The 25,122-nt window shown below is 30.6% G+C and overlaps 4 protein-coding genes across 4 annotated transcripts; all 4 read right to left on the bottom strand.

The window, feature by feature from the left end:
• Positions 1 to 2,924: 2,924 nt before the first annotated feature.
• On the bottom strand, positions 2,925 to 8,495 carry LOC128958594 (lethal(2)neighbour of Tid protein-like). The gene is made up of 8 exons (XM_054304473.1): positions 8,069 to 8,495; positions 7,724 to 7,977; positions 6,984 to 7,144; positions 6,773 to 6,893; positions 6,266 to 6,462; positions 6,089 to 6,168; positions 5,417 to 5,552; positions 2,925 to 3,132 (listed from the first exon to the last, which is right to left on the bottom strand). The coding sequence occupies exons 1-8, from the start codon at positions 8,307 to 8,309 to the stop codon at positions 2,943 to 2,945; spliced, it is 1,380 nt and encodes a 459-aa protein (XP_054160448.1). The 5' UTR covers positions 8,310 to 8,495; the 3' UTR covers positions 2,925 to 2,942.
• A 1,053-nt stretch (positions 8,496 to 9,548) lies between these two features.
• On the bottom strand, positions 9,549 to 13,031 carry LOC128958593 (DNA topoisomerase 3-beta-1-like). Its single transcript, XM_054304472.1, has 5 exons — positions 12,507 to 13,031; positions 12,282 to 12,401; positions 12,032 to 12,199; positions 11,045 to 11,945; positions 9,549 to 10,957 (listed from the first exon to the last, which is right to left on the bottom strand). Exons 1-5 carry the CDS (start codon positions 12,822 to 12,824, stop codon positions 9,627 to 9,629), a joined length of 2,838 nt encoding a protein of 945 aa, XP_054160447.1. The 5' UTR covers positions 12,825 to 13,031; the 3' UTR covers positions 9,549 to 9,626.
• Positions 13,032 to 13,988: 957 nt separating this feature from the next.
• LOC128958950 (serine-rich adhesin for platelets-like) lies at positions 13,989 to 19,629 on the bottom strand. The gene is made up of 2 exons (XM_054304918.1): positions 15,060 to 19,629; positions 13,989 to 14,978 (listed from the first exon to the last, which is right to left on the bottom strand). Exons 1-2 carry the CDS (start codon positions 19,627 to 19,629, stop codon positions 14,221 to 14,223), a joined length of 5,328 nt encoding a protein of 1,775 aa, XP_054160893.1. The 3' UTR covers positions 13,989 to 14,220.
• Positions 19,630 to 20,825: 1,196 nt separating this feature from the next.
• LOC128958948 (exosome component 10-like) lies at positions 20,826 to 25,083 on the bottom strand. The gene is made up of 14 exons (XM_054304915.1): positions 24,711 to 25,083; positions 24,472 to 24,605; positions 24,266 to 24,383; positions 23,771 to 24,184; positions 23,559 to 23,669; positions 23,270 to 23,413; positions 22,844 to 23,191; positions 22,580 to 22,728; positions 22,408 to 22,458; positions 22,028 to 22,332; positions 21,734 to 21,951; positions 21,532 to 21,630; positions 21,016 to 21,417; positions 20,826 to 20,924 (listed from the first exon to the last, which is right to left on the bottom strand). Exons 1-14 carry the CDS (start codon positions 24,861 to 24,863, stop codon positions 20,841 to 20,843), a joined length of 2,730 nt encoding a protein of 909 aa, XP_054160890.1. The 5' UTR covers positions 24,864 to 25,083; the 3' UTR covers positions 20,826 to 20,840.
• Positions 25,084 to 25,122: the final 39 nt, after the last annotated feature.

Here is a 25,122-nt window from a genome sequence, read left to right as displayed (position 1 = left end):
TAATTTTTTAGTTTAATATTTTAATTAAAATTATGTTATTTTTTCATGAGTTTTAACGTTATTTTAACTATTTTATTTATTTATAATCAATAATTAGATTCATATAAATTTTAAAAACATATAAACACTAAAAACACTAAAATTAAAATTTTTTAAAACTTCAAAAAATTTTTGGCGCCTTCGGCGTCAAAATTTTAGGGGGGGGTCATTTCTCCTCGTTTTTAAGCGACATTTTTTCCCATTTGGTCAAAGTCTGGGGGGGTAAAATCCCAAAATCTCGATCTTAGGGGGGTATTTTGGCCATACCCCCCTACCCCCCCTTACTTAACCCTGATATATATATATATATATATATTTTACGTTATGTATGGTTGTCTATGTGTTACCAATTACATGATGTAATCTATCGTATAATAAACTATACAATTGTTTGTATGAAAGTGTTGGTATGAATGTGCGCTTATTGTTAAATGTTAAAATTATTATATATATATATATATAATTAAAGGTTAATATTTAATTTGGTTATCTAATGAAAAATAACTTATAATATATTACGTGATATATAAAACATATACTGTATATAACAAACCTATGTAATAAAATATAAGCCTTATAATTTTTTTTCTGGCTATAAATATATTATATATTACTAAATTAAAGTTATCTAGATATATATATATATATATATAATTAAATCACAAATCAATAGGGTGTCCATTATACAAGTGTGTCACCCTTGAGATTAAATTACTAGACATAACATAATTTACATTTAGTATTATTATTTAAATTAGTATTATTATTTAAATAAAGTACTATAAATAAAGTTTTAATATATATATAATAAAATAGTTATACACAATGAAAAAACCCCGGTGTTTATATTTAAATATAAAATCAATTCATAATATATATATATATAAATTATATACTAAGTTAAAGTATAAAAATAGCTTTTAAATTTAAAATCTACATTTTTTATTTATCCATTTCAACAAGTTCAATTTATTTATTATTATTATTTTTAATTAACAATTTATTGAATGTCAAGTTTAATACTAGTGTCTATTGTTATTTTGTGTGTGTGTGTGTGTGTGTGTGTTTAGTTGGCAATCCTAATAACTATTTTGGGTATTGATATACATATATATATATTGGATATAATTACTGTACATATTATTATATGAATCTGAACTGGTTATTAATAAATAATCAATATTATCAATCAAAAAAAACTATATGGTATGCAATTATATAATATTATTATTATTATCATCAGTGACATTTTTATCTAATTAATTACTTATATATATATAGTGTTTAGTACAATATTATTATTATTATTATTATTATTAACCGTATGTGTCAAGTATTTACAATTACAATATATATATTACCTGTATATCAAATAAAGTTAGCAATATATAAATAACCTTTAAATTTTTACATAGATAATAATAAATAATATCAATAATAATAATAATAATAATTATTATTATTATTATTATTAAATATCCGATTTCTTTAACTAATACAAAAAAATATTATTATTATTATTATATATATATATTTTATTGAACAAAAAATATCCGATTGTCTATAGGCTATTAAATTACAATAATATCAATACTAATAATATTTATGATATAAATCAATAGATAGATAGATAGGTAGAAAAAACAACATTAAAATATAATAAATAAATAAAAAATTATTATATGATATATATATATATTATATTTACCGGCAATATATAATAATATAAATTAAAAATACAAAATATAATAATAATAATAATTGCTTTTTTTGTTGAATAAGGCAATGAATTAATTTATACGGTAATTAACTGGGGGCTCATATATTTAAATACAGTGTTATTATTATTATTTTATTTTTGTTAAAAGCATTTAACAATATATAATTAACAATAATAATAAATTAATCAAATTTTGTTGCTATTGAATTGTAGTTTATATAATAAAAATAAAGTTATATATTTTCATCTAATTAAAAAAATATTTAATATTTTTAAATATAAATATCATAATTCAGTATTAATTATTAAAGTAAATAATTTATATATAAAATAATAATAATTACAATTATTATATAATATTCAAAAATCATTTATTTTATTTATTTATATCAATAGAAAATATTCAAAAAATTTAAATATACACACAAACAGAGAGAGAGAGAGAGAGAGAGAAGAAACTAAACTATTTTTAATAATAAATTTTTAAATAATATTATTATAATAATATAAAACAAAAAATAATTAACAAACAAAAATGACTGGCAGGCAATTATATAAATATTTATATTATATTATTATTAAGTTATTATTATTATTATTATAACATTTCTATACATAGTTAATATACAAACACACACACACAGTGTATATCCGAGTTTAATTAAATTAAATATTTAACAAATATTTTTGATATTTTATTAATGTATTTATATATTAAATTAAATTTTAAAAATCTTATTTTTTGTACAAATAAATAATAATAATAATAAATACAATATTATTAGTAGTATTACAGCATTAATATTATTATAACAAAACAAAAATTGCCTGAAAATATCGCTTTCGGTTTTTTAAAAAACTAAATAAAAATAACTTTCAAAAACGGAAAAATTATTTTTCAAAAAAAAATTATTTAGAAAATAATAACAACAATAAAAATTAATAATAAAATTCCAGTGAATAAAAAATGTTATTCAATATATTATATATATATATACACTATATATCTATATTATTATTATTACCGGTACTTACTGTATATATATATATTAAGTGTATATAATATTTTTATAATAAAATCTATATATATATATATATACAGGTATATCAATATAAACAAATTAATCAATTATTTTGTTATTTTTTTGAGTTTTTTTTTTATATATATATAATAAATGTTATTTCATTTTATCTTTTTTTTCGTTGTATTATTATTTGTATTATTATTATTATGCGATCCGATATCATATTGGGATCTATTTCGCCACAAACCAAACAATAGGATCAGATGAACCATATGTAAGATACCACTGCTTAGACTAGTACTCGGATAGGAGTTCCACGAGAACTCTATGAGACCCAAAAGGCACAGTCTATTCAATAAAAAAAAATAATTTTAAAAAATTAAAAAATAATAATAAATTTATTTATAAAAACAATATATTGAATATATATAGAAATTTTATATATAAAAGTTTTTAGTTTCTATATTATAATAATAAGTTATTTTTTTCAATTTAAAAAAAAGTTAAATATAAAAACCTAAAATATAAGATTAAATTATTTATTTATTTATTTTTTTTAGTATTTATTCATTGATTATTATATAATACATATTATTTAAATATATATATATATATTTATAATATATGTTTTATAAACACTTAATTTTTGCTTGAATGTATAAATTTGAGCTTGCTAAAACAAAAATCTAATTGATTTTAAAAAGTAATTTTTTTCAACAACAAAAAATTTATGATTAAATACATATTAAATAATGTCAATAATAATAATTTGTATTTAATCAATTAAAACAACAACAACAACAAAATTATACATGGTTAATTTACATTATATTGAATAAATTTTTAGTATACAGTACTTAAATAGACACTTAATATTCAACTTAAAATAAATAATTAAATTAGACTAGAAATCTAATCTTATAACAAAAAAAACTAAAAAAATTTTTTTAATTAATTTCCTAGTTCACTTTTAATTTGTTTTAACAATAATAATAAACAAACAAAAAATTTATTCAATTTGTTTATATATATATATATAGTATTTGAAATAATTTATACTGTATTATACTGTAAATAATATTGACAGTTATATACAATATTTTTTTTTTAGTTTAATTAATTAATTAATTAATTTATACAAAAAATAAATCTCTCCTTAGTTTTAATTTATATTAGACATACATTTATAATAATAATAATAATAATTAAAAAAAAATTGTCTACTATTTTATTAATACTTGTAATTTTGTTATACAGTACATTATATTCATGTTTAAAAAAAATAATAATATAAACTTTATATACTGTATATATAGTACTATACATTGTATTGATATTTTATATTAGCCCAAAAAAATTAATAATTAATAAATTTGTTAACTAATTGTTACAATAGATAAATACTATAAAATTTAATTTTATTTATTAATATATTAACTATTATTAAATACAGTATCAAATTAAAAGCCTATTACTATATTTTATAGGTTCACACATACAGTATAAATACATTAGTTATATAGTTATATAGACTATACTATACAAACACAATATAATTGTGCAGTCAATGTACTTATTAAAAGCTATAATAAATTATTTGATTTATACTGTATTTTGTTTTATTTTTAAGTTTATACTGTATATATATAATAAAAATAAAACTATAGTCAATAGTATAGTACTGTATTTTTGTATAAACAATTTCAATAATACATTTGTAATAATAATAATATGCATTGGTTTATATGATTCAAATTGTTTATTATTATTGTATTATTATTGAAACAACAATTTTCAATTGAAACTAGAATTTCTATAAAACTTTTTTATTATATAATTATTTTTTAATTAGTTTTTTTTTTAAAACAAATCAATTAATAAATATCAATAGTATTTATAAGTGGTCTCATATTATTTTTTTGATCAACAATTAATTTTTTTTTTAATTATCTGAATGTGAACAGCAAATAGTTTTTTTTAATCATCGACCACTTTATATACAATAAAATAATAATAATAATTATTATTATTATTTATATAATATTGAATGTATTTTATAGTAAAAAAAAATATTTATATATTTATAGAATATATTCTATACATAAAGAATATTATAAAAAAATTTTAATTAATTATTATTTTAAATAAAAATAAATTATACTAGCTAAATAAATAAATATATATATTAGCAAACTATTGACTATATATATATATATATATATATATATAGTATATTTGTTGGTATTATTTATGTATATCCTTTAAAAAAAATTACCCGATATGTATAGCCAGCTAACATACATGTGTGTGTGTGTGTGGACAGTTAGTTATTTAATAAAATATATATATATATAAATGGATGAGCAAATACAGTACACATAACTATTCATAACACATGTAATAATCAAAATCAAAATGCATTAGCGGTTAGTCTTTTATATGTTTTATTGGTTGGTTAGGTTAGCCCTTATCGTATTTAAACAAACATTAGACACTAGTATTTCATTGTGTGTGTGTGTATGTATTGTCTAATAAGATATACAACATATATATATATATATATATATATATATATATATATATATATATATATCAATATATGATATAATATAATATAATAATCAACACTTACTTAGTCTTTGGTGAATATGGTGTCGACCACAATAGGAACGGTAGTGAATGGAAATACCAAACATAAAACTGATAGTGCAGTGAACGAGAATAGGCTATACCAATAAAATTGGCGATAAATAGTGTCCATAATATATCTGTTTAGTTATAAATGTCATACAATTATTAAATTAGTATAGATTTTACAATTAGTATTTAAATTTTATTTAAATAAATATATAATAATAATAATAATAATATGTATATATTGTATATAAATTATTTTAGTTATCAAATCAATTATCAAACAAAATAAGTGTGTATTTCCTATATTTGCTTTAATTAACGCTTCAATAATATTATTAAATAGTGATTCAAAACAAAAACAAAAATTACAGTAAATATTATTATTATTATTATAGAAAACAAATTAAATTGTTTTTTTTATGAAACTAATTGTTTTTTTGACAAAATAAAATAGATTTTATTTTAGCTAATTATATATATATACTGTATATAATTGACTACTAATTTTATAATCTACAGTATAAATAGTAAAATTTTTTTTGGGTAAATATAAACCATTTTGTTGTTTACTATTCAAAATAAATTAAATATATATACTGTATATATATATATCAGTATATTATAATAATAAGTTTATATACAGTATAATAATAATAATAATACTTACGATTATTTGTCAACACATTAGCGGCAGTTGTTTTCGTCAATTTTTTAACATTAATAATACGTTTAAAACATTGTATATATCTATATAGTAATAATAAATACAATTATTAAATTAAAATTAATTCAAATATAACCCTAATTTTTAATCAAATATTGTTATAAAAAAATTTAGTTATACCTTGACTTGAAAAACAATACAATTGTCATCAAATGTAATGTTAATAAAATTAGATGAAAATAAGGGCTAATAAATAGATGGTTGGGTAGAAATCGCCAATTGACTGTCCACTTATGCATGAATATACGGCCCAAATTGAATGATCTAATCAGATAGGCTTTCGGATGACTGGCCAAAAATGGTAAACCTATTATTAACTTAGATTTACATATAGAAAAAAAGAAGTTTTTTTTTTTGGTTTAATTGATTTGTTTTTTACATTTTTGTAGACAATTTAATTTGAAAATAGTAATCAAATATTTTTTGTTTGTTTCTCTCTTTCTCTAATTTATTTTCGTTTTGCTAATTAGTTTATGTAAAAATTTAATTAGATATATAAAGTATATATCATTAGCTATATATTTATACTATATATCACTACTACTACTACTACTAGTAATACATTTATAGTAAACATTTTTTTATATAAAATTTTATGTATCACTATATATATTGTATAATAATTACCTGAATTATAGCACAAATACCCAGATTTTTGGCAACATTTTTCAAACTATTATTTTCAATGTATAGAAGCAGTAATGCCGGTGCAAACAATAGTATATTCATTTTGACCGATACTCCCAAACTATAGTTAACAAACAAACAAACAAAACAAAAAAAAAGTTTGATATTAATTAAGATATAGTTATGTATATATATATATAGCACAACAAACCTATAAAATATTGATCCGACTGTCCATTTGCGGTCAATGAAAAAGTTGATGGCTATGTATAGTAATAGCATAGCTATGGTATCATTGAACAAACGGAGCACATATATCGAGTGTATCCTATAGGATGTACAGCACATCACTATAAACACATAGGGAGGCAACTGTTTTTGATGGTATATCCATCCATATACACGACATCACCATATGGTTCCCCCACCCGATTGATGGACATATAGTTAGTAGAAATAAAAAAAAAAGATAATAATATTAATAATTATTATTACTATATAATTAATGTCTAATAAATACTAATTTACTATTAAAATATTAATAATTATTTTTTTGGATAATTAAAAAAAAATTCACAATTTTTGTTAGTATTGATTAAAATTATTATTTTAAATAAAAAATCTATTTATAAAGTATTTTTTGTTATATCATATATGATATATTGGTAATTATTTTTGAGTTTTTTTTTACTACATATACTATAAATTATATTTAAAATAAGGGATCAATTAAAAGATCTATAAAAAAAAGTGGTCTCATATTATATGGTTTGTTATCACCAAACAATTTTGTCTGAATGTGAACAGCAAATTCATTTTGTGTCTTAATCATCGACCACTTCCTCATCCTCAGGATATGTATGGTATGTATTGATTACCAATTAGTCCCGAAACACACTACAGACTTGACCTGAATATCAAAACATTTTGATTTTGTTGTCTCAAACTAACCATTTGATCCATACGTCTATAGATACGGAATACTGAGGCCAATGTCAACAGATAGATGGCCGCAAAAATATATTGACATCGGCGGATATCTGTACCCCGATTGGTCAGATAGTAGAGCGCAGAATACGAGTACAGATGGCCAGCCGGATAGACAATCGGTCCCGTATTGCCGCCAATCTGTTCATAGTTTACGGTACCGTTCTGGACAAAACACTCGACCTGTTGGACATAGGTTGACCAATCGATTTCGGTATCTAAATCGGGGGGGGGAGGGGGCAAAAAATGGGACCAATTATTCAAGTATTACCGATAATAACCATCAATTGGCCGCCGCCGCGGACTTACATTTAACACGATTGATAATATAGATGTTCAGTACGAATTCGCCGACCAATAGTAAGACCATTATGGCCGCTGAAAATTGGCCATCAAATAGTAGCCGCAATGTTAGACAATTGTGCCGAACAAATGCCGATAATTGGTGGCCATAGCGTTGCCAACTGCCGGCCGCCGATCGTCGGCCGGCCAACGGTTGTCGGCTCAGCGAACGCCGCAACTGTTGTTGTTGTTGTTGATGACTACTCATGTGTCTTCTATACTAAATTCGGGACCAAATGATACCCGCAATTTGGTGGACAACAATCATCGGTAAACAAAACAAACAATAAGTGTATGAAAGACACGTGTGTTAAGTACTGTATAATACAATATGTTTGCAGTATTTACTCTATACTACTGTATAAATACAATGTGTTTCAATACAATGCTGTAGTACAGTGTATATGACAATCGATGGCACTGTTTATTAAAATAAATATTTCTAAATTTAAATTAAATATTAATTATTATATTTCAATGTTGTATTTATATTGGGCGGGGGCGCGGGTATTATAAAAATTAATTAATTTTAATTTTCATCAATTAAATTTAATTTAATAAAAAAAACAATATATGATAATCAGATGCTATTATTAATTAAAACTACAAAATTATTTATTAAAATAAATAAATAATTTATAGTATAATTTATAGTATAGATAATAATTATTTTATAGTAACACATAGTGTATAATGCCATCAATTTATTTAAATTATAATTATTAAATTGATATTGAATATTAAATTTAAATTGAATTAAATTTAAACAATTAAAAAAAAAAGTTATGACAAACTTCCAGATGGTTTATATTTAAAAAAAAAATATTGACAAAAATTTATTTATTAAGTTATATATATTTAAAAATAAATAAATTTTTGTTTTTATAAATACAATTTTTTGTAAACCCCACTAATATTTTATTTTTAATAAAAAAATTATTATTATTATTATCTAATAATTCTCATATTACTTATTTTTAAAAAAAAAAATTTTGATATCAATTATTTTATTGTACTTATACTGTTCAGTGTAATACTATATAATAATTAAAATTTATATTAATTTATAATTATAATTAATTAAATATATATATGATATATATATATATATTTTTGAAAACTGTAAAGTTTTAATAATTGTATTTAATATTGCTATTTATGATAAGCTAATAAAAAAATTTTATTAGACATATTATAATCTACGGTATATTAAAATTTTCTAAAATATTAATAAATTATTTTTTTAACAACAAAAAATCATATACTAATTTTTAAGATAATTTTAAAAAAATTTTTTTGATGCGCTAAAACATTTTATAAATATTTTTTTTACTCATTTACTTTTAATTATCAAGAAAAAAGTTTATTTATATATTTTTATATATAAAAAATTTTTTTTATTATTTATTAAATTAATTACAAACACTGTCAGAAAAAATGTGTAGTTTTAAAAAATAAATTACAATTAGAAATACAAAAAAAAAATATGAAAACAAAATAATTAAAAAATTAATTAATTATTAATTCAGAGAAAGTCCGAGAGAGTCATCGCTCCTTTCGGTGCTGAATAGCCATAGTCTTCGTCACCGCTATCGTCGCCACCACCTCTTCCTCTTCGACCTCTTCCGCGACCACCTCTGCCTCTTCTACCGCCTCCTCTGGAAGATCCGCGACCACCGTCTTCTCCAAAACTACTACCTCCTCCTCCTCTTCCTCGTCCACCACGACCTCTACCTCTACTTCTTGGAGCTCCATATCCTCCTCCTCCTCCGCGACCACCGCCGCCACCGCGACGTCCAGAATCAAAATGATTGTTATAATGACCATCAGTGCCGCCGCCATCAGCACCTCCTGCTGTAGCTCTATTGGAAAAGTTGATCTGCAATCTGTCCATTGCCTGAACCAGCGATGAATAATCATCCGAACACCAGACACATCCCTGAAACTGTTGACTACCGTCTTTCAGCCGAGACTTATCCGGTTTGTATTCAATTGAACACAATTTTCGCCCGCATTTCTGACACAAATCCCGTTCGACCGTAACTTTTTGTGCATCTTTGAAGGCCGACATCGAAAACTGGCACTTATTGCAGGCAATCTTCCAAGTGGGCGGACCCGAACCCGGATCCAATACTAGCTGGCCATTGTGTCGACAGTTTTGGCAATCGGTTAGCGTATTGGCTACCATTGAGTGTCGACATTCATCGTTCGGACACTGATTACAGCCGCTAGCTTTCGGCATCGTCTCGAATGGCGGTTCATTAAAACAGTGGACACAAAGTACAAAACTTTTATCTCCTCCGCCGCCTCCTGTCTTCGTATAGTAGAGAAGCTCAAAGTCATCGATAGGACAGCGCAACTCCCTGTAGGTCTTAATTAAGCCGTTTTGCGGTATTGAATACGTATCGTTACAAGTGGCGCAATAGACCCGCTGCGGTTTGGCCTGAATCAATTTCAAATAGCGGCGACATTTACCGCATCGGGATATCGGTTTACCCGAATCGGCCAGCGATGAAAACGATACCTCAAACAGTTGATCCATTGCCGGTATATTATCGACAAAATATTTGAATTTCTTGCAAAATTCATCGATAGTTTTGTTAAGTACCCGATCAAAGTCGGCCCGACCGGCTGCTATTTCGTTCAATTGTTTTTCCAGCGCTGCCCGTTTGGTTGGCAGCACTAAATCGATGTCGATTTTCTGGTAGCCGTGAACTAAAACAATACCCAATTGTGTGGGAATTAGCCGACGGCCAGTCGATATCTTAACATAATTTCTTAGACAAATATTATTGATATGAGTCGGTATGGAAGCATCGGTACCGATGCCATGCTTTTCCATCAATGAGATCAGTTCTGGTGATCAGATATGATTGGATTGGATATAAAAAAAAATATATAAATTAATATGATATTAGAGATCAGTTAAATCACTTCCAATACCTGATTCGGTCAAATAATCGGGTGGTGTAGTCATACGTTCGACTAGTTTGGCGTCAGTTATCAGAAATTCGTCGCCAACCCGTAGACTCGATGGTATACGCTGGTCGTTGCCAATAGCCTGCCAGGTCATAAATCGGGTAAATCCGGGATCAGTTACCATTGATGCTTGTTTTGAAAATGTTTCCGAACCGATACCAAATGTCAGCGTTGTCTGACTGTAGCGCATATCCGGACTAATACTGCCGATAAAATGTCGACAAATATAGTCGTAAATACGATACGAATCCCGATCGGATAGTTCGTGTTGTTGGGCCAACTTCATCGGCGTAATAGGCGGATGATCGCCGGCATCGTGACCGCCTTTCGGTCGGGATATTCCCGACTCGATCAGCTGCTTGACATCCTGACCCCAGTTGTTATCGGCCGATAGTATACGCAACGTACCAATCAAATCGAAATTACTCGGGTATTGGGTGGTCTCAGTTCGAGGATAACTGATATAGCCCTGAGTGTACAGTCGTTCGGCAATTTGCATTGTCGTATGCGGACCAATGCCCAGACCTGAGCTGCAAATCTTCAACAGTTCCACAGTATTCAAGGCATTCGGGCGACCTTTGGTCTTGTCTTTCGTATTAATGGACAAAATTTTGGCCCTTTTTTGCGATTTTACTGAATTCAAGTAGGATTTCGCTTGATTTTGGCTAAACTCTCGACTCCTGTCCCAATCCAATGCTATCGGTGCCGTATTTCCAGTAGTCGACTGTACACTAACACTCAACACCCAATAGGGTTCGGGTTTGAATGTCTGTATTCGGTCGTGTCGTTCGACACAGAAGCCGAGTGTCGGTGTCTGACACGGACCGAACGATATCAGCGAACTGTCCAAATCGCCGTACTTTCCCTATGAATGAATGAATAGATGATAATAATAATGAATTGTCAATCAAATAGATGGTGTGTGTGTGTGTGTGTGTGGACTATCATTACGTGAAAAAATCGGGTCTGAAATCTGGTAAAAGCGCATCCAATACGCAAATCTAGTTCTTGTCGGGCATCGACAGACATAGATTCCAATTCATTCGGTAATACCAGTGAACTCATAGCCTGTTTGATATCTTTTTCGGTAATTGCGCTAAACTTTGCCCGAAATACAGTCTAAGAGGAAGAAATGGTGTGAATATAACATCAATTGGGATTTCCGTCGGGCGGGCGGACGGATAATGTGTCCAAAACAAACCTGCGGACTGCCGAACGATATCTTCATCGACGACTCGACAGCATTGATAACTTCGAAGCAAATATTTTCGCCCTCTTTGTCGCAGTCGAGCCATAGGACCAGATAATCGCATCCGCGGGCCTATTGGTGCGGAAAAGAGGAAATTAGATGGCAATTACCGCCGTATTTAATTTGACTGGACATCATCATCGGTAATAGTAGTAGCTATTGATGATAATTGCTAACCTCTTTCTGCAAAAATTTCAACATATTTAGCTTCGGGTTGGCCTCCTCTTTGACCACTGGACAGTCAAACAGTTCGACCGGTTCGATGGCGTCCCAGTTGTTGTATTTGCCGGTAAAATTCGTTGACATAACGTGTCCGCAAACCGATGTAAACTTGAACAACGTATCCCGTTGGCCACGAAATGAGGACCGATACTCGTGTATACTGCAGGCACTGTTGGCCGTCGACTTACGGGTCCGGAGTTTACCATTGGATAGGATTTGGGCCAACGATTGGGCCAGCGATGGCTTTTCGGCTACCATTAGCACACAGGCCATGGTTGTGGTTGTTGGTGGTGGCAGTGGTGGTCACTATCGGTGATTGTCTCGTGATTCACCCGATTGTAGACACTATTTAGTATATATATCTTTCGAGACCCGAAAGTCAATGTGTTTGACAATACAATACTAAACAGTATGTATGGTATGTATGGTATAAAGCGCTTAGACTTTACAATACAAAAACATTTTTATATGTATTAATACAGTAGTAGTATTAGACTCCTATTGGATATACACTGGTATTACTTAATTATATGCCTTACCATATGGTAGTGTATATACAGTATAATAGACACTACAGGTGCCCAAAAAAAAAAACAATACTCCCGCGGTGAAGTTTGGGGGGGGGGGTGTGGGAGGGAGGCAGGAGTGGGCTATAATTAGCTAAATAATAATTTTATTTATTTTTTAAAAAAAATTAATGTTTGCTTATTATATATATATATATGTTTGTGAAATATTTTTAATAATAATTATATTTATAATTATAATTACAAAATAATAAACTTATTATTATAACAAACAAAAATTACAATCATTTTTTTGTGTTGCTGTTATATAATTTTAAATTATTATTATAAATAAATTGATAAAATTATTATTATTATTATTATTAATCAATTTGAAACATACATACATATACACACACAAAAAATGATATAGATACAATTTCTTTTTATAAATTAATTCAATAATAATTAATAATAATAATAATAATATAATATTTATAAGTTAAACAAACTAACAATTTAAAAAAAAAATTGATTGATTTGATTGAAAATAAAAAATAATTTATACAAATATCTAATACCATTGTTGTTATTACATATGATTTAAATACAATTATTTTTGTTTGTTTGTTAATTTTTTGTAAAATTTAAAATATATCATATATATATATATATATTTAATTATCAATCTATTTTAATATGTATACATACTGTATATATATATATCCTAACTTCTAACTGTATATTCAGTATAAAGTTTTTTGTTTGTTTGTTTATTATTAAAATAATTATATACTAAATAATCAATCATCAATTAAATGATAATTTTATTTATTAACTAATAATAACTATATCATTGAGTTATTATGTAATAATAATAATAATAATATACAGTATATATAACTATAAAAATTATTAGTTTTTTGTCACTATTTTCTTAAGTAGTTTTTTTGTTTTAATTTATTCCCAATCAATGATTTGATTCAATCAATTAATTAATTTGTTTGTTTTTTTTTGGTTGAAATTATCATCAATTTTGTTGTCCACATATTAAACATATTAAAAACTTATACACAATTAATATATTAAATTTATATTGTCTTTGAAATAATCACTTTTTGTTTGTTTTGGTTATAACTATATTCGGTCACTAAAATCATCCGTTAAGACGACGGTGTAGTTCTTGTCGTCGATGAAAGACTATTACCACCACTACTACTACTACTCGCTAGCGAAACAACACTGACTTTCTGTAAATCACTGGACATTGTAGTCGTAGTGGTGGCCGATGAGGAGGCGGCGGCTGCGGCAGAAGCAGTGGTCACAGCAGCAGCGGTAATATATGTCTGCGGCGATGTATTGGTGGTAATGGTGTTCGACTGCGACGGAGGATGGGCTAAGAATATCGGCTGCAGAGCCGACGTCGACGGTATAACTATCTGTGTTTGCTGTAGATTTCCGGCGCCACCGCCACGACTGGCCGCGGCGGCCGCCGCCTGAGCAGTGGTTATAATACGGGCAACAAACTGATGATGAGGCGGAATGTTGGCGTTCTGCGGCTGAGCGGTCATTACTATCGGTGTGCCGCCGCCGCCGCCGCCACCGGATGTGCTGTTGACTGTGACGCCCACTTTACCGATAATCGTTGCATTGTTGGTCAACTTGTTTGTCGACGACGACGAGTTGGCATTGGTTGTTGTGCTCACAGGTATTACACGAATACCCTGAAGTGTACGCATAGTCAACGCTGGCGTCGATTGGGACGATGATGTCGACGACGTTAACGCTGATAATGGATCACTGGAACCACCACCACCACCACCGCTGCCGACAATTGCTGGCGACAATGAATTGTTTGGCTGCAAAACAAACGACCCGCCGCCGGCTGCTGCCATCATATAGGACTTGCCGTTAGGAGTGGCTATTTAAGAGGAGTATCGGTAATAATAATAATAATTATATAAAATTTGCACAATTATCAATTAAAATTTGGGTGACAAACCTAATACAACTGATCCGGGTCGGGCACCAATTAGCATCGAAGCCGGTATTGTTATCTGATGATGATGATGCTGTTGCTGAGGATGATGGTGTATCGGACTATTGTTAACAGTGGTGTGGTGTTGGTGTTGGTGGTGTCCACTACTATTGCTAACAGTATAAGCAGTTCCCGTCAATATCTTCGATCCGATTGGATGCGGTCTCGAGTGTTGCTGTTGTTGTTGTTGAATAGCTTCGGCTGCTGCTGCTGACGATATCTGAATTGATCCTCTATTTACCGTAGGATTCGATACGTTTATAAGCGCCGGAATAGCTTCAACACCACCAGCAGCAGTGGCACTAGTTTTCATCACCAGTGATGATGACGATGACGACTGTTGATGATGTGTTTTCAGTGTATTTTGAGTCGATATGGGAAGTGTTATTGTTTTCGGTATCTGGACTTTAATCGCTGGCGGATGTTGTTGTTTCGCTTGTCTAACATTTCGGTTATGATTCAGACCTCCTCCTCCTCCTCCTCCAGTCATCATCGGTTGTGATTTTGGCGTCACTTTTATGGAATTGTTTGATACAATTAATTTGGTGGTGGCTGTTGTTGTTGTTGTAGGAGTAGTCGTAGTAGTAGTAGTCATAGCAGAGGTATCGCTGGCAGCTATGGATAGGCTAACAGTGTTGGAGTGGGATTGGGATGGGCTGCTGGCGGCAGTAGACACTGCAGCCATAATGATAGTCGACGACTTCGGCATATCAAACATTGTTTTTGAGATAATCTTTTGTTGAGGCGGTTCTAATAGCTTAATGTCTTTCAGTTTTGTAAACTTCTTGTTGTTATTACTACTACTACTGCTGCTGCTGCTGCTGATGGTTGTGGTGTTATCGCCAACTAAGACATGATGGTCAGCGGCATTGATAGCTATAGTAGTAGTAGTAGTAGTACTATCTGTAGATGATTTGTTGTCTCGAAGAATCTGTTGGTTCGCTGTTGGTGTTGCTGTCTGTAGTGATAAAAATAACGGACTCGCTGTCGATGTCATCGTCGACGGTGTTGTTGTTGTTGCCGTTGCTGAAGATAGCGGACCGTTGTTTAACAACAACTGTGAGCTCAACAATGTATTAGCGGCGGCGGCGGCGGTTTCGATGCCTTTAGTAGTACTACTACTACTACTGATGATGTCTTTGTCTTTTTTGATGATTTTGTTAAACAATAGCGAAGATTTCAAATCGGAAATAAAGTCTTTGCTGTTGTTGTTATTGGCATTTACTGTCTGAACCTCTGTTGTTGAAGAACCAGATGAGGTATTAGTTACAGGAGGTGTTGTTGTTGTCGTAGATTCGATAGAAGAATCGCTTAAACTCAACGACGACTTAGTGGTAACTTTCAGAACATCCGAATTCAATATATTGTTAACAGTCTGATTGATTGCCTGTTGGGTTGTCTTCGGAAACAATTGATTGCCAACTCCTGAATGATGTTGTTGTTGTTGATGATTGGCGGTGGCGGCGGCCACACCACTACTACTACTACTACCACCAGCAGCAGCACCACACGCAGCGGCAGCGTTGGCGGCATTGGTAGCACTGTTGGTCTTTCGGGAAGCCTTACTCATCGATCGTTTAGCTTTTGCGGCCGCAATCTGGACCTGATGTAGCCGTTCAAATTCGGCTTCCGTACGATTACGATGCAAATAGATCCATACTTTCCTGTTGACATCGTATTTGACACACGGATCCTTTTCGTAGTGTAGGCGATCCAGTGCACCGCTGACTATACCATTCACTTGTTGGTCGGATATTGTTGGCAACAAATACTGTGAATCTTTCAACAGTTCACAAATGTCTGCTCGGGTACCTTCACCGTTGGGCAGCCGTGCAGCCGCATCCCGGACCAGACTCAACAGCGTAACAAACGGTGGCCTATCGTTCACCAACAGTGAATGTTCGCGAGCTTTGTTCGGACTCGAGTTTGTATGGCCATTGGCCGTTGCAATACCGCAACCTTTAACCGGTCCGACAACACTTTCGTAGCCGTGAACCCGATAAGTGAACGCTTTATTAGGATTGTTATATCTGATAGCTTCCTGTACACGATATTTAGTTTTTTCCTCGTGACTGGACGGCCTGACCACCCAATCGGTAGTACATTTGGCCGGCGGCGGCAACGATTGCGAAAAATTCATTAGACCGCCGCCGCCTGAGCCACCGATAGCCGAATTTTCGTCGCCCCTACTTTTCAGCCACTGGTCGCACAGCGGACTCAGATCCGGATCGCGGTCACGACCGCCGCCAATCCATTGCCATTGTTGATTCTTTTCTTTGTAGTCAACTAGCGGTATCAAGTGTTGGGGCGGCAGTACACCGCTCAAGTAGTTCATAGCTGGCGATACCATTTCGGTAGACCAGCCCAGAAACGGACTAAACACCCGGAGCTTGTCTTTGACCAGTTCTTCGAGTTTATGTAGCGTTAGTTTCTGATCGTTCGGGGCGTTCGTCGTGAATATGTCGCGCAGTAGCGAAAAGAAACATTTCGGCGGCTTTTCAAACGGTACGGCCGGTGCTATAGCAGCTGCCGGACTCTGCGGCGGTGGCGGCGGCGGCTCTGTTGTGGTCACAGGTGTTGTCGTATTCGTCGACTGTTGTTGTTTAACCATTGATGCCAACGATTGATGCGATCCGACAACCATTGGATAGTCGGATGATTGTTGTGAATCACTTGTTGTTGTCGTCGATGATGACGACGACAGGGAACTGGTTTTAATGGTTATATTTGTACTTTTAATCGCAGAACTACTACTACTACTACTACTTGATTTTGTCGAAACATTTTTGTTGTCACGAACACCACTACCAACACAACTATCACCAGCACTGGTAGTCATAAGTGTTTGTTGTTGTTGTTTAAAACTATCACTAAATTTAGTTAATTGAAAACTAGTTGGTAATGTTGTCGCCGCTGCTGTTGCTGTACTAGTAATACCACCGGTAGTATCAGCAGCAGTGGTAGTGTTAGTAGTAGTAGTAGTTATCACTTGTTTTTCTTGTTTTATTGTCGCCGTCGCCATCATTGCTGTTGTCGGCGATGATTGAGATTTTCGCTGAAGAGTTTGGTTCTGATTATTATTATTATTATTATTATTATTCATCGATGAATTGATTTTTGTTAAACTCTGCGCTGAAGATGAAGAAGAAGAAGTTTTCGCCTTTTTCTTGGACGACGACAATGAAGAGGAAGACTTGGGAATGAATGACGTGGACTGTAGCGATGGTGTCGTCACCGATGATGATGTCAATGGCGACGACAACGACGACGTTAATGAGTTTACCGATGATTTGTTGTTACCGCCGCCGCCGCTGGCATTGATGGCAGTGTTTGTAACTCTGGCTATTATATCGCTTAAACAAATATTCTGTGTCTCCAGTGTCGGCTCATACCTACCAATGATGTCCGACGACGACGACTCTTTGGCCTTACGTTTTCGCCGATGTTTTCTTAACATTTCATAGTATTGTTCGTCACTTATCTGATGATTATTGTTGATCACTGTAGTAGTAGTAGTAGTAGTATTGATACTACCATTGAGTTTAGATGTAGACACCAATGATGAAGAATTGTTATTATTATTATCACTATTACTACTATTATTAGTAATACTATTAACAAAACTATTGTTTTTAATATCCATTAGTTGTTGTCGTTGTTTTTCGTCATCCGAAGAGATTTCGTCACTTTTACTGCAAATATCTTTCAATTCTTTAAGATATCTACGGCGAGCCCTGTCTTTAAGACAATTATTATTATTATTATTAATATTAATAGTTTGTGATATGAGTTGCGATTTGTTGTTTGGCCGTTGTTTGCTTGTCGTTGTCCTCGTCCTCGGCGTTGTTGTTTGTATGGACTCATCGACCAGTAGTCGCCGCTTGTTTAAGACTTCGGTCAACAGTTGCGACTGTCGTTTTTGTTCATAGATGGCAAACAAACGTTTCCTCAATTGTTTCACTTCGTCCAGCGTACGGATCAGATCGGGACTCATTCGCTGCAATTTCAAACCGACAAATACCGTCGACAACTGGTCGCTATCGAATCGTTTCAGTTGACCCGCGAATAGCATTTCGATTGTACGTAACTTTTCGGCCGACGTGAATCCATTGGGCAGATAATTGTCGCACAACTCTTGTCGTTTACGATCGCTTAACAGTTGCCACAGTGATGATGACGACGATGAAGACAACAATTGGTGACCATTGCCATCATCGCCGCCGCCGCCGCCGCCACCGCAGTTGTCGTTGTGAACGAGATTCATAAAGACTTCTTTGTCTGTAAACAATTCGCTGGGCATTTGGCTTATCGATGACGACGACGACGACGAGGACATCGATGAAGTACTGGCCGAAGTAGTAGTACTGTTGTTGTTACCGACAAAACAATGGCCACCACCACTACCACCACTACTGATTCCCGTCGTTGTCGTCGACACGGATGATGTGGCCATCATCGACGTGACTGTAGCTGTGGCCGCGACTGCAGTCGAGTTGTTGTTGTTGTTGCTGGTCGTGGACACAGTTGTCGTCATCCGCGGATGATTATTATTATTACTACTATTACTACGACTACTATCTCAGCGGTGACCAACAAATATCATTAACCATTGTTGACTACGATGACGATAATGATGGGATCAGATTGCAAATAAAAAACAGGACACTTTGATTGACCCGTATGTCCACTAATACTAATAATACTCTCATCATCCTCTTAACCCTGTTGGCCGATCGGTAACAGCAGCGGCGGCAACAAATCGGTGGCCAACAAATCGGTAATCGATATCATTGTTTGTTTTGTTTTTTAGACATCAATTGTCATAACTATTACTATTAATGTATTAAACATTTGGAAATAACGTTATGTTTATTATATAGTAGTTATTATATTATAAGTTATAAGTGAAAACACAACAACAAAACAACAAAAAAATTTTTAATACATTAACACCAAAAACATTGGACCCAAACATTTGTTTTGTATGTTTGCTTAACAATATATAGATGGCATTCAATGACAATTTTAGCGCCAATTTTGAAAGTATATATTTTTTATAATTTTTTTTTTTTGATATATAAAATAAATTTGTATTTTGTTTTTTGTTTTTGTTTTTTTTTTTTAATTAAATATTATCGTTAATAGTTAATTAAATTAATTAGATTAGATTATTAATTAATTAAAAAATTAATAATAATAATAATTATACTGTAGATTATTACCGGTAATTGTTTTTGTTTGTTTGTTGGTTGTAATCATTTAATTATTTATATATATATATAAAATAAATTTGTAAATTTTTTTTGTTTAATTAAATATTACGTTAATAGTTAATATTAACTAAATTATTAATTAAAAAGTTAACAATAATAATGATTATATTGTAGATTATTATTAATTGTTTGTTTGTTGGTTGTAATCATTTAATTATTTATCTAAATAATTTATTTGTATGTAAAATATTACTATTTTTAATTTCTAAATTATATTATCACAATTAATCAAATCTTAATATATTTATTTAAATAATAATTTTTTTTATTAAAAAAATTTAATAAAATTTATTAATTTGTTTATTTGGTTAATAATAATAAAAAAAATATTAATAAATCTATATATAATCAACTGATTGTTGTTGTTGTTGAAAATATTTATACATTATTTTATTTTTAAAAAATTGTTAATAAAATGATAGTATTTTTGCTTAACAAACCCCAACCCCACCCCACCCTTCCTATAGTTAATTTAAAATCTTTGTTTTTTGTTGCTATTGTTGTTTGGATTAAATGAATAGCTTTTCGATTGATTTGAATTTTTTTGAAAAGTTTTCTGCAATTAAACAAAAACAAACAAATAATTAATAAATAATTTCAATTACGGTATAAATATATATATAACTAAAAAAAATCTAATGAAAAACCTTATTATTATTATTTTTAAACGATTGTTGTCTTCTTTTCGATTTATTTCCAGATTTTCCCGAATTGTTTCCCGATGTTCTGGGGGCCGAAAATGTCGAATAATCATAGGCTTCATAGTTGAACGGTTCGATCGTTTTCTTATTCATCGACATAGACGACGAGGACGGCGACGACGACGACGATGTCTTCGGTTTTTTCGATTTTCGATAATTATCACCAATAGTCTCATTCGTTGTTTCGGGATTTACAACAACATTGTCTTTCATGTCATCGATCTCTCCTTCTTCTTGTTCTTCCTCTTCATCTTTAATCACTTGTTGTTGTTGTGATACTTTTGAAGTGTTTTTCGATGATTTCGACGAACTAGAAGAAGAAGTTAATCCCAAATAATGCGAATATATCTAATAAAATAACGGATAAATCAATTTAGTAACCAGTTTTTTACCGGATAATTATTATATCATTGAAAATAAAAACACAATTGAAACAAAAATATATATTCATATAATTCATACTCTATTTATATTTTTATCATTTTTTATTGTCTTATCTTTAATGTCTTCAATATCTTGTTTTTTGATACTATTTTGTCGTCTTTTTATAGTTAATTGATACTAAAAAAAAAATTGAATAACAATTACAAAAATTATAATCACATTTTTATGTGGGGGTGGAGGTGGGGGTAAATGTTTATAATCAATTATAATCAATAAATACTCTGTCAAATAGCGATATAAATGATGAACAAATAGTCTTATGAATTGTTGGCGTATTGTTGCCGTTGTTGTTGTCCATAGATTTTTTTATCGGTAATAAATCGCGGGTAAAAAAGTCAACAAACGGTGACAAACTATTATTAGTATTATTATTATTATTGACAACTAATTTGTTATCAATTTTCTTATCAATATCTGCTATCAATTCGTAATGTATTTCTTTAAAAACAAAAAAAAATTAAATTTTAGTTAAAAATATATTAGATATCAACTAAAAAATAAAAAAATTGATTACCATTTTGGTCGTCAATCAATGGATTAGTATTCAAATAGGAATCGGCAGCAAATCTATCGTATTTGCAATCAAACTGTTGATCATCTAAATCGATATATTTTCTACTAAACAAATTTTTTATAGTTGAATATCTATTATTAGATTTATCATCAAATCTATTATTATTATTATTATCGTTATTTTCATTATTATTATTATTCAATGGCCTATCTCTGGCCTTCAATATAATTAAATGTATTTCATTGAGTTGTTGTTTGACTAACGGAGGAATGGGATTACAAGAGGCTAGTATTCCCTGTTGTTCACTGTATTTGGTATAAATCAAAAATCATTATCAAAAAAATATATATAGATTTTTAAAAGTCATAATTACTACATACCGGGGCAATACTTCGGCAATATGTAGAAGCATATGATTTGGTAATACATAACTGTTGAGTGTGTTTAACAAACAATTAAAAAAAAATAGATTGTAATTACAAATTAAATTAATTAAAAATCAATTAATTAATAATTAATATTATTATTATTTTTATTGATAATTATAAATACCCAATACTTTCGTCATCATTGCGTGCCATACGGTCTCTCCAGGCGTACAACTCTTTCAATGCAAACAATTGTCTTGAATTAAAATTGACATTTGATTTCTTTAACAATAGTCTATAGCTATCTGGCGTATACAATGGCTTCTCATATTTCTATATTATACCGGTACAGACACACATACATATACCAGTTATCGGTAAAAAAAATAAATTACCGAAAAATTAGTTTTTATTTATTTATTTTTTTTTTTTTTGAAATATAACAAACCTTAAGACAAACTGATTTACTTCTATCAAACACAGCCCTCAATAGGTTTTTTTCGGCATTTCCTTTGGCAATCAATTCGTTTTTCATCTGAATATAGATGAATATCAATGAATGTGTATCTTCGCGAGCATAGCGTAACATATCCGGGGTTAGCGGCCGTATACGCCAGTCGGCCAATTGAAACTGTTTGTTGGCATCGATATTGCAATACTTTTTCAACAAATACGATAGAGACAAGTGGGGAAAGTCTAGCAGTTTGGAGGCCTGATAGGTATCGAATAGGTTGACCACATAGACACCGAAATCACGTTGAAGCCATTGGACATCCATGTCGGCGCCGTGAAATACCTGTCCCATTAACAACAACAACAACAATATAGATATATATTAAATAGTCATAAATAATAATAATAATAATTACTGTACTTTCAATATCGATGGACAGGTAAACACTTCGTTGAGCACATGTATCTCTGAGCGCAGTTCCAGAGCGTCTACTATAAAATCATTGGTTTTTGTCGATATCTGTATCAAACATGTAAACCCTTGAAATGTACGATACGAGTGATGCTATATATATATAATGAAAAATGTTTAACAAACAAAAAAAAAAGTGTTTAAATAAAAATAACTTTAAAAAACTAATAATTAGTTTGTATTTGATTGTTAAATTCAAATCATAATTATCTCTCTCTCTCTCTCTCTAATCACTGACTTCTAGATCGACGGCAATAATATCGCAAGTCTTCAACTGATTGCACATTTCCATCAAATCATCAGATTTTCTAATGAATTTGAATTCCGTTTCAGTGATCGGTTTCGGGAACTAATCAATTGGCAAATCAATTGAAAAAAAGATAAAAAAATTTTTAATAAAAACCGATAATTTTTTTTATTCATTATTTTTCAATCAATTCAATGGCAAACCTCTGGTACTTCGATATCCAGAAAGCGATCGTTCGGCCGAAACATATCGATCTCGAACTCATACGGATGTGAATACGTATCGAAGTCCGACTCTGTCTTCTCCAACAGTATGGCCAACGGTTTCAATGAATTTGGTTTGTCTTTAATGATCGGTACGAACGCATGGTTTGTATTATCGATTTTATCCTTGAATTTCAATTGCGATCTCTCAACCAATTTAGCGGACAATAGCTTCAAATTGCTATTATCTTTGCCTCTATTGTTGTTGTTGTTATGGTTGGCGTGTATTATCTTTCGGCGATTCCACGATGAACTAGTGGTAGTAACCGATAGACGCTTATCTGAACCAATAGTGGCTAAGACTAGATCCGCTTCTTTTTGTTTAATACCGGACGCCTCATCCAAATAGTTACCCTTTTTTTTTAATTATAAATATTAAGTATTAGTTATAGTTGTTATCACTATTTAGTTGATCCCATCCCAAACTATACGTACAATTTTATCAAAGATATTGTCATTGAGATCACCGATTAGATCGCTTTTGTCGTCATCCGATTGGATCCGATCGATACGTTTGCCGCCTTTCAGTTCATTTTGTATAAGCGATGATAACCTGTCGGATGAATAAAAAAAAAGATAATGTTTTAATAATAATAATAATCACTTTGAATCTGATCCCAAACAACAACAACAACACATACATATCTATACATTCATTGTTTTCGTGTCTAATAATCTGCAGAAATCGATCACTTGATCCACTAAAACAGCTAACATCCGATGGTTTTATAGACATCGATGATTTGGTCGCCCGAAGAGCTTTCGCCTGAAGACTCTGTATATAATGTAAAGTGTATCATAAAATCATCACACAATTGATCCCATTATATATATATATATATATATGACCATGGTCACATTCAATATTCAATTCAATTACCTGACAAAACAAGTTGATGTCCATTATCTCCTCTTCAGTGCTGTTTTGATGGTCACTATTACCGCTACCATTACCGCCGCCGCCGCCGCCGCCGCCGCCGCCGCCGCCGCTACTACTGCTTGATTGTTGTCGACTACTGTTCATCACATCCATGTCCACACTGTCTATATCTGTGTGTACGTGTAATATCAGCGCACGTGTGTGTGGTGTCAACAAAACACGCGATTTATTTTTAAAAAAACATTTTATTTTTATAACACACACTGTATATGATATGTAATGTTATATATGAATACAATCGAGTGTCACGTGTTTTGTGTGTTTGTGTTGTTTTGTGTGTAAAGTTGACTGTATTTACTAATTATTACTAAAGTTGAGTGTATTTTTTAAAAAAATATTTAGTACTACTGTA

The sequence above is a fragment of the Oppia nitens genome, unplaced genomic scaffold, assembly GCF_028296485.1.
Source record: "Oppia nitens isolate AA-2021 unplaced genomic scaffold, nextdenovo-longstitch-racon4-pilon3 scaffold3_pilon_pilon_pilon, whole genome shotgun sequence".
NCBI classification, from domain to species: domain Eukaryota; kingdom Metazoa; phylum Arthropoda; class Arachnida; order Sarcoptiformes; family Oppiidae; genus Oppia; species Oppia nitens.
Note: the sequence above shows the minus strand (reverse complement) of the source record. Positions and strands in the feature narration are given on the sequence as shown.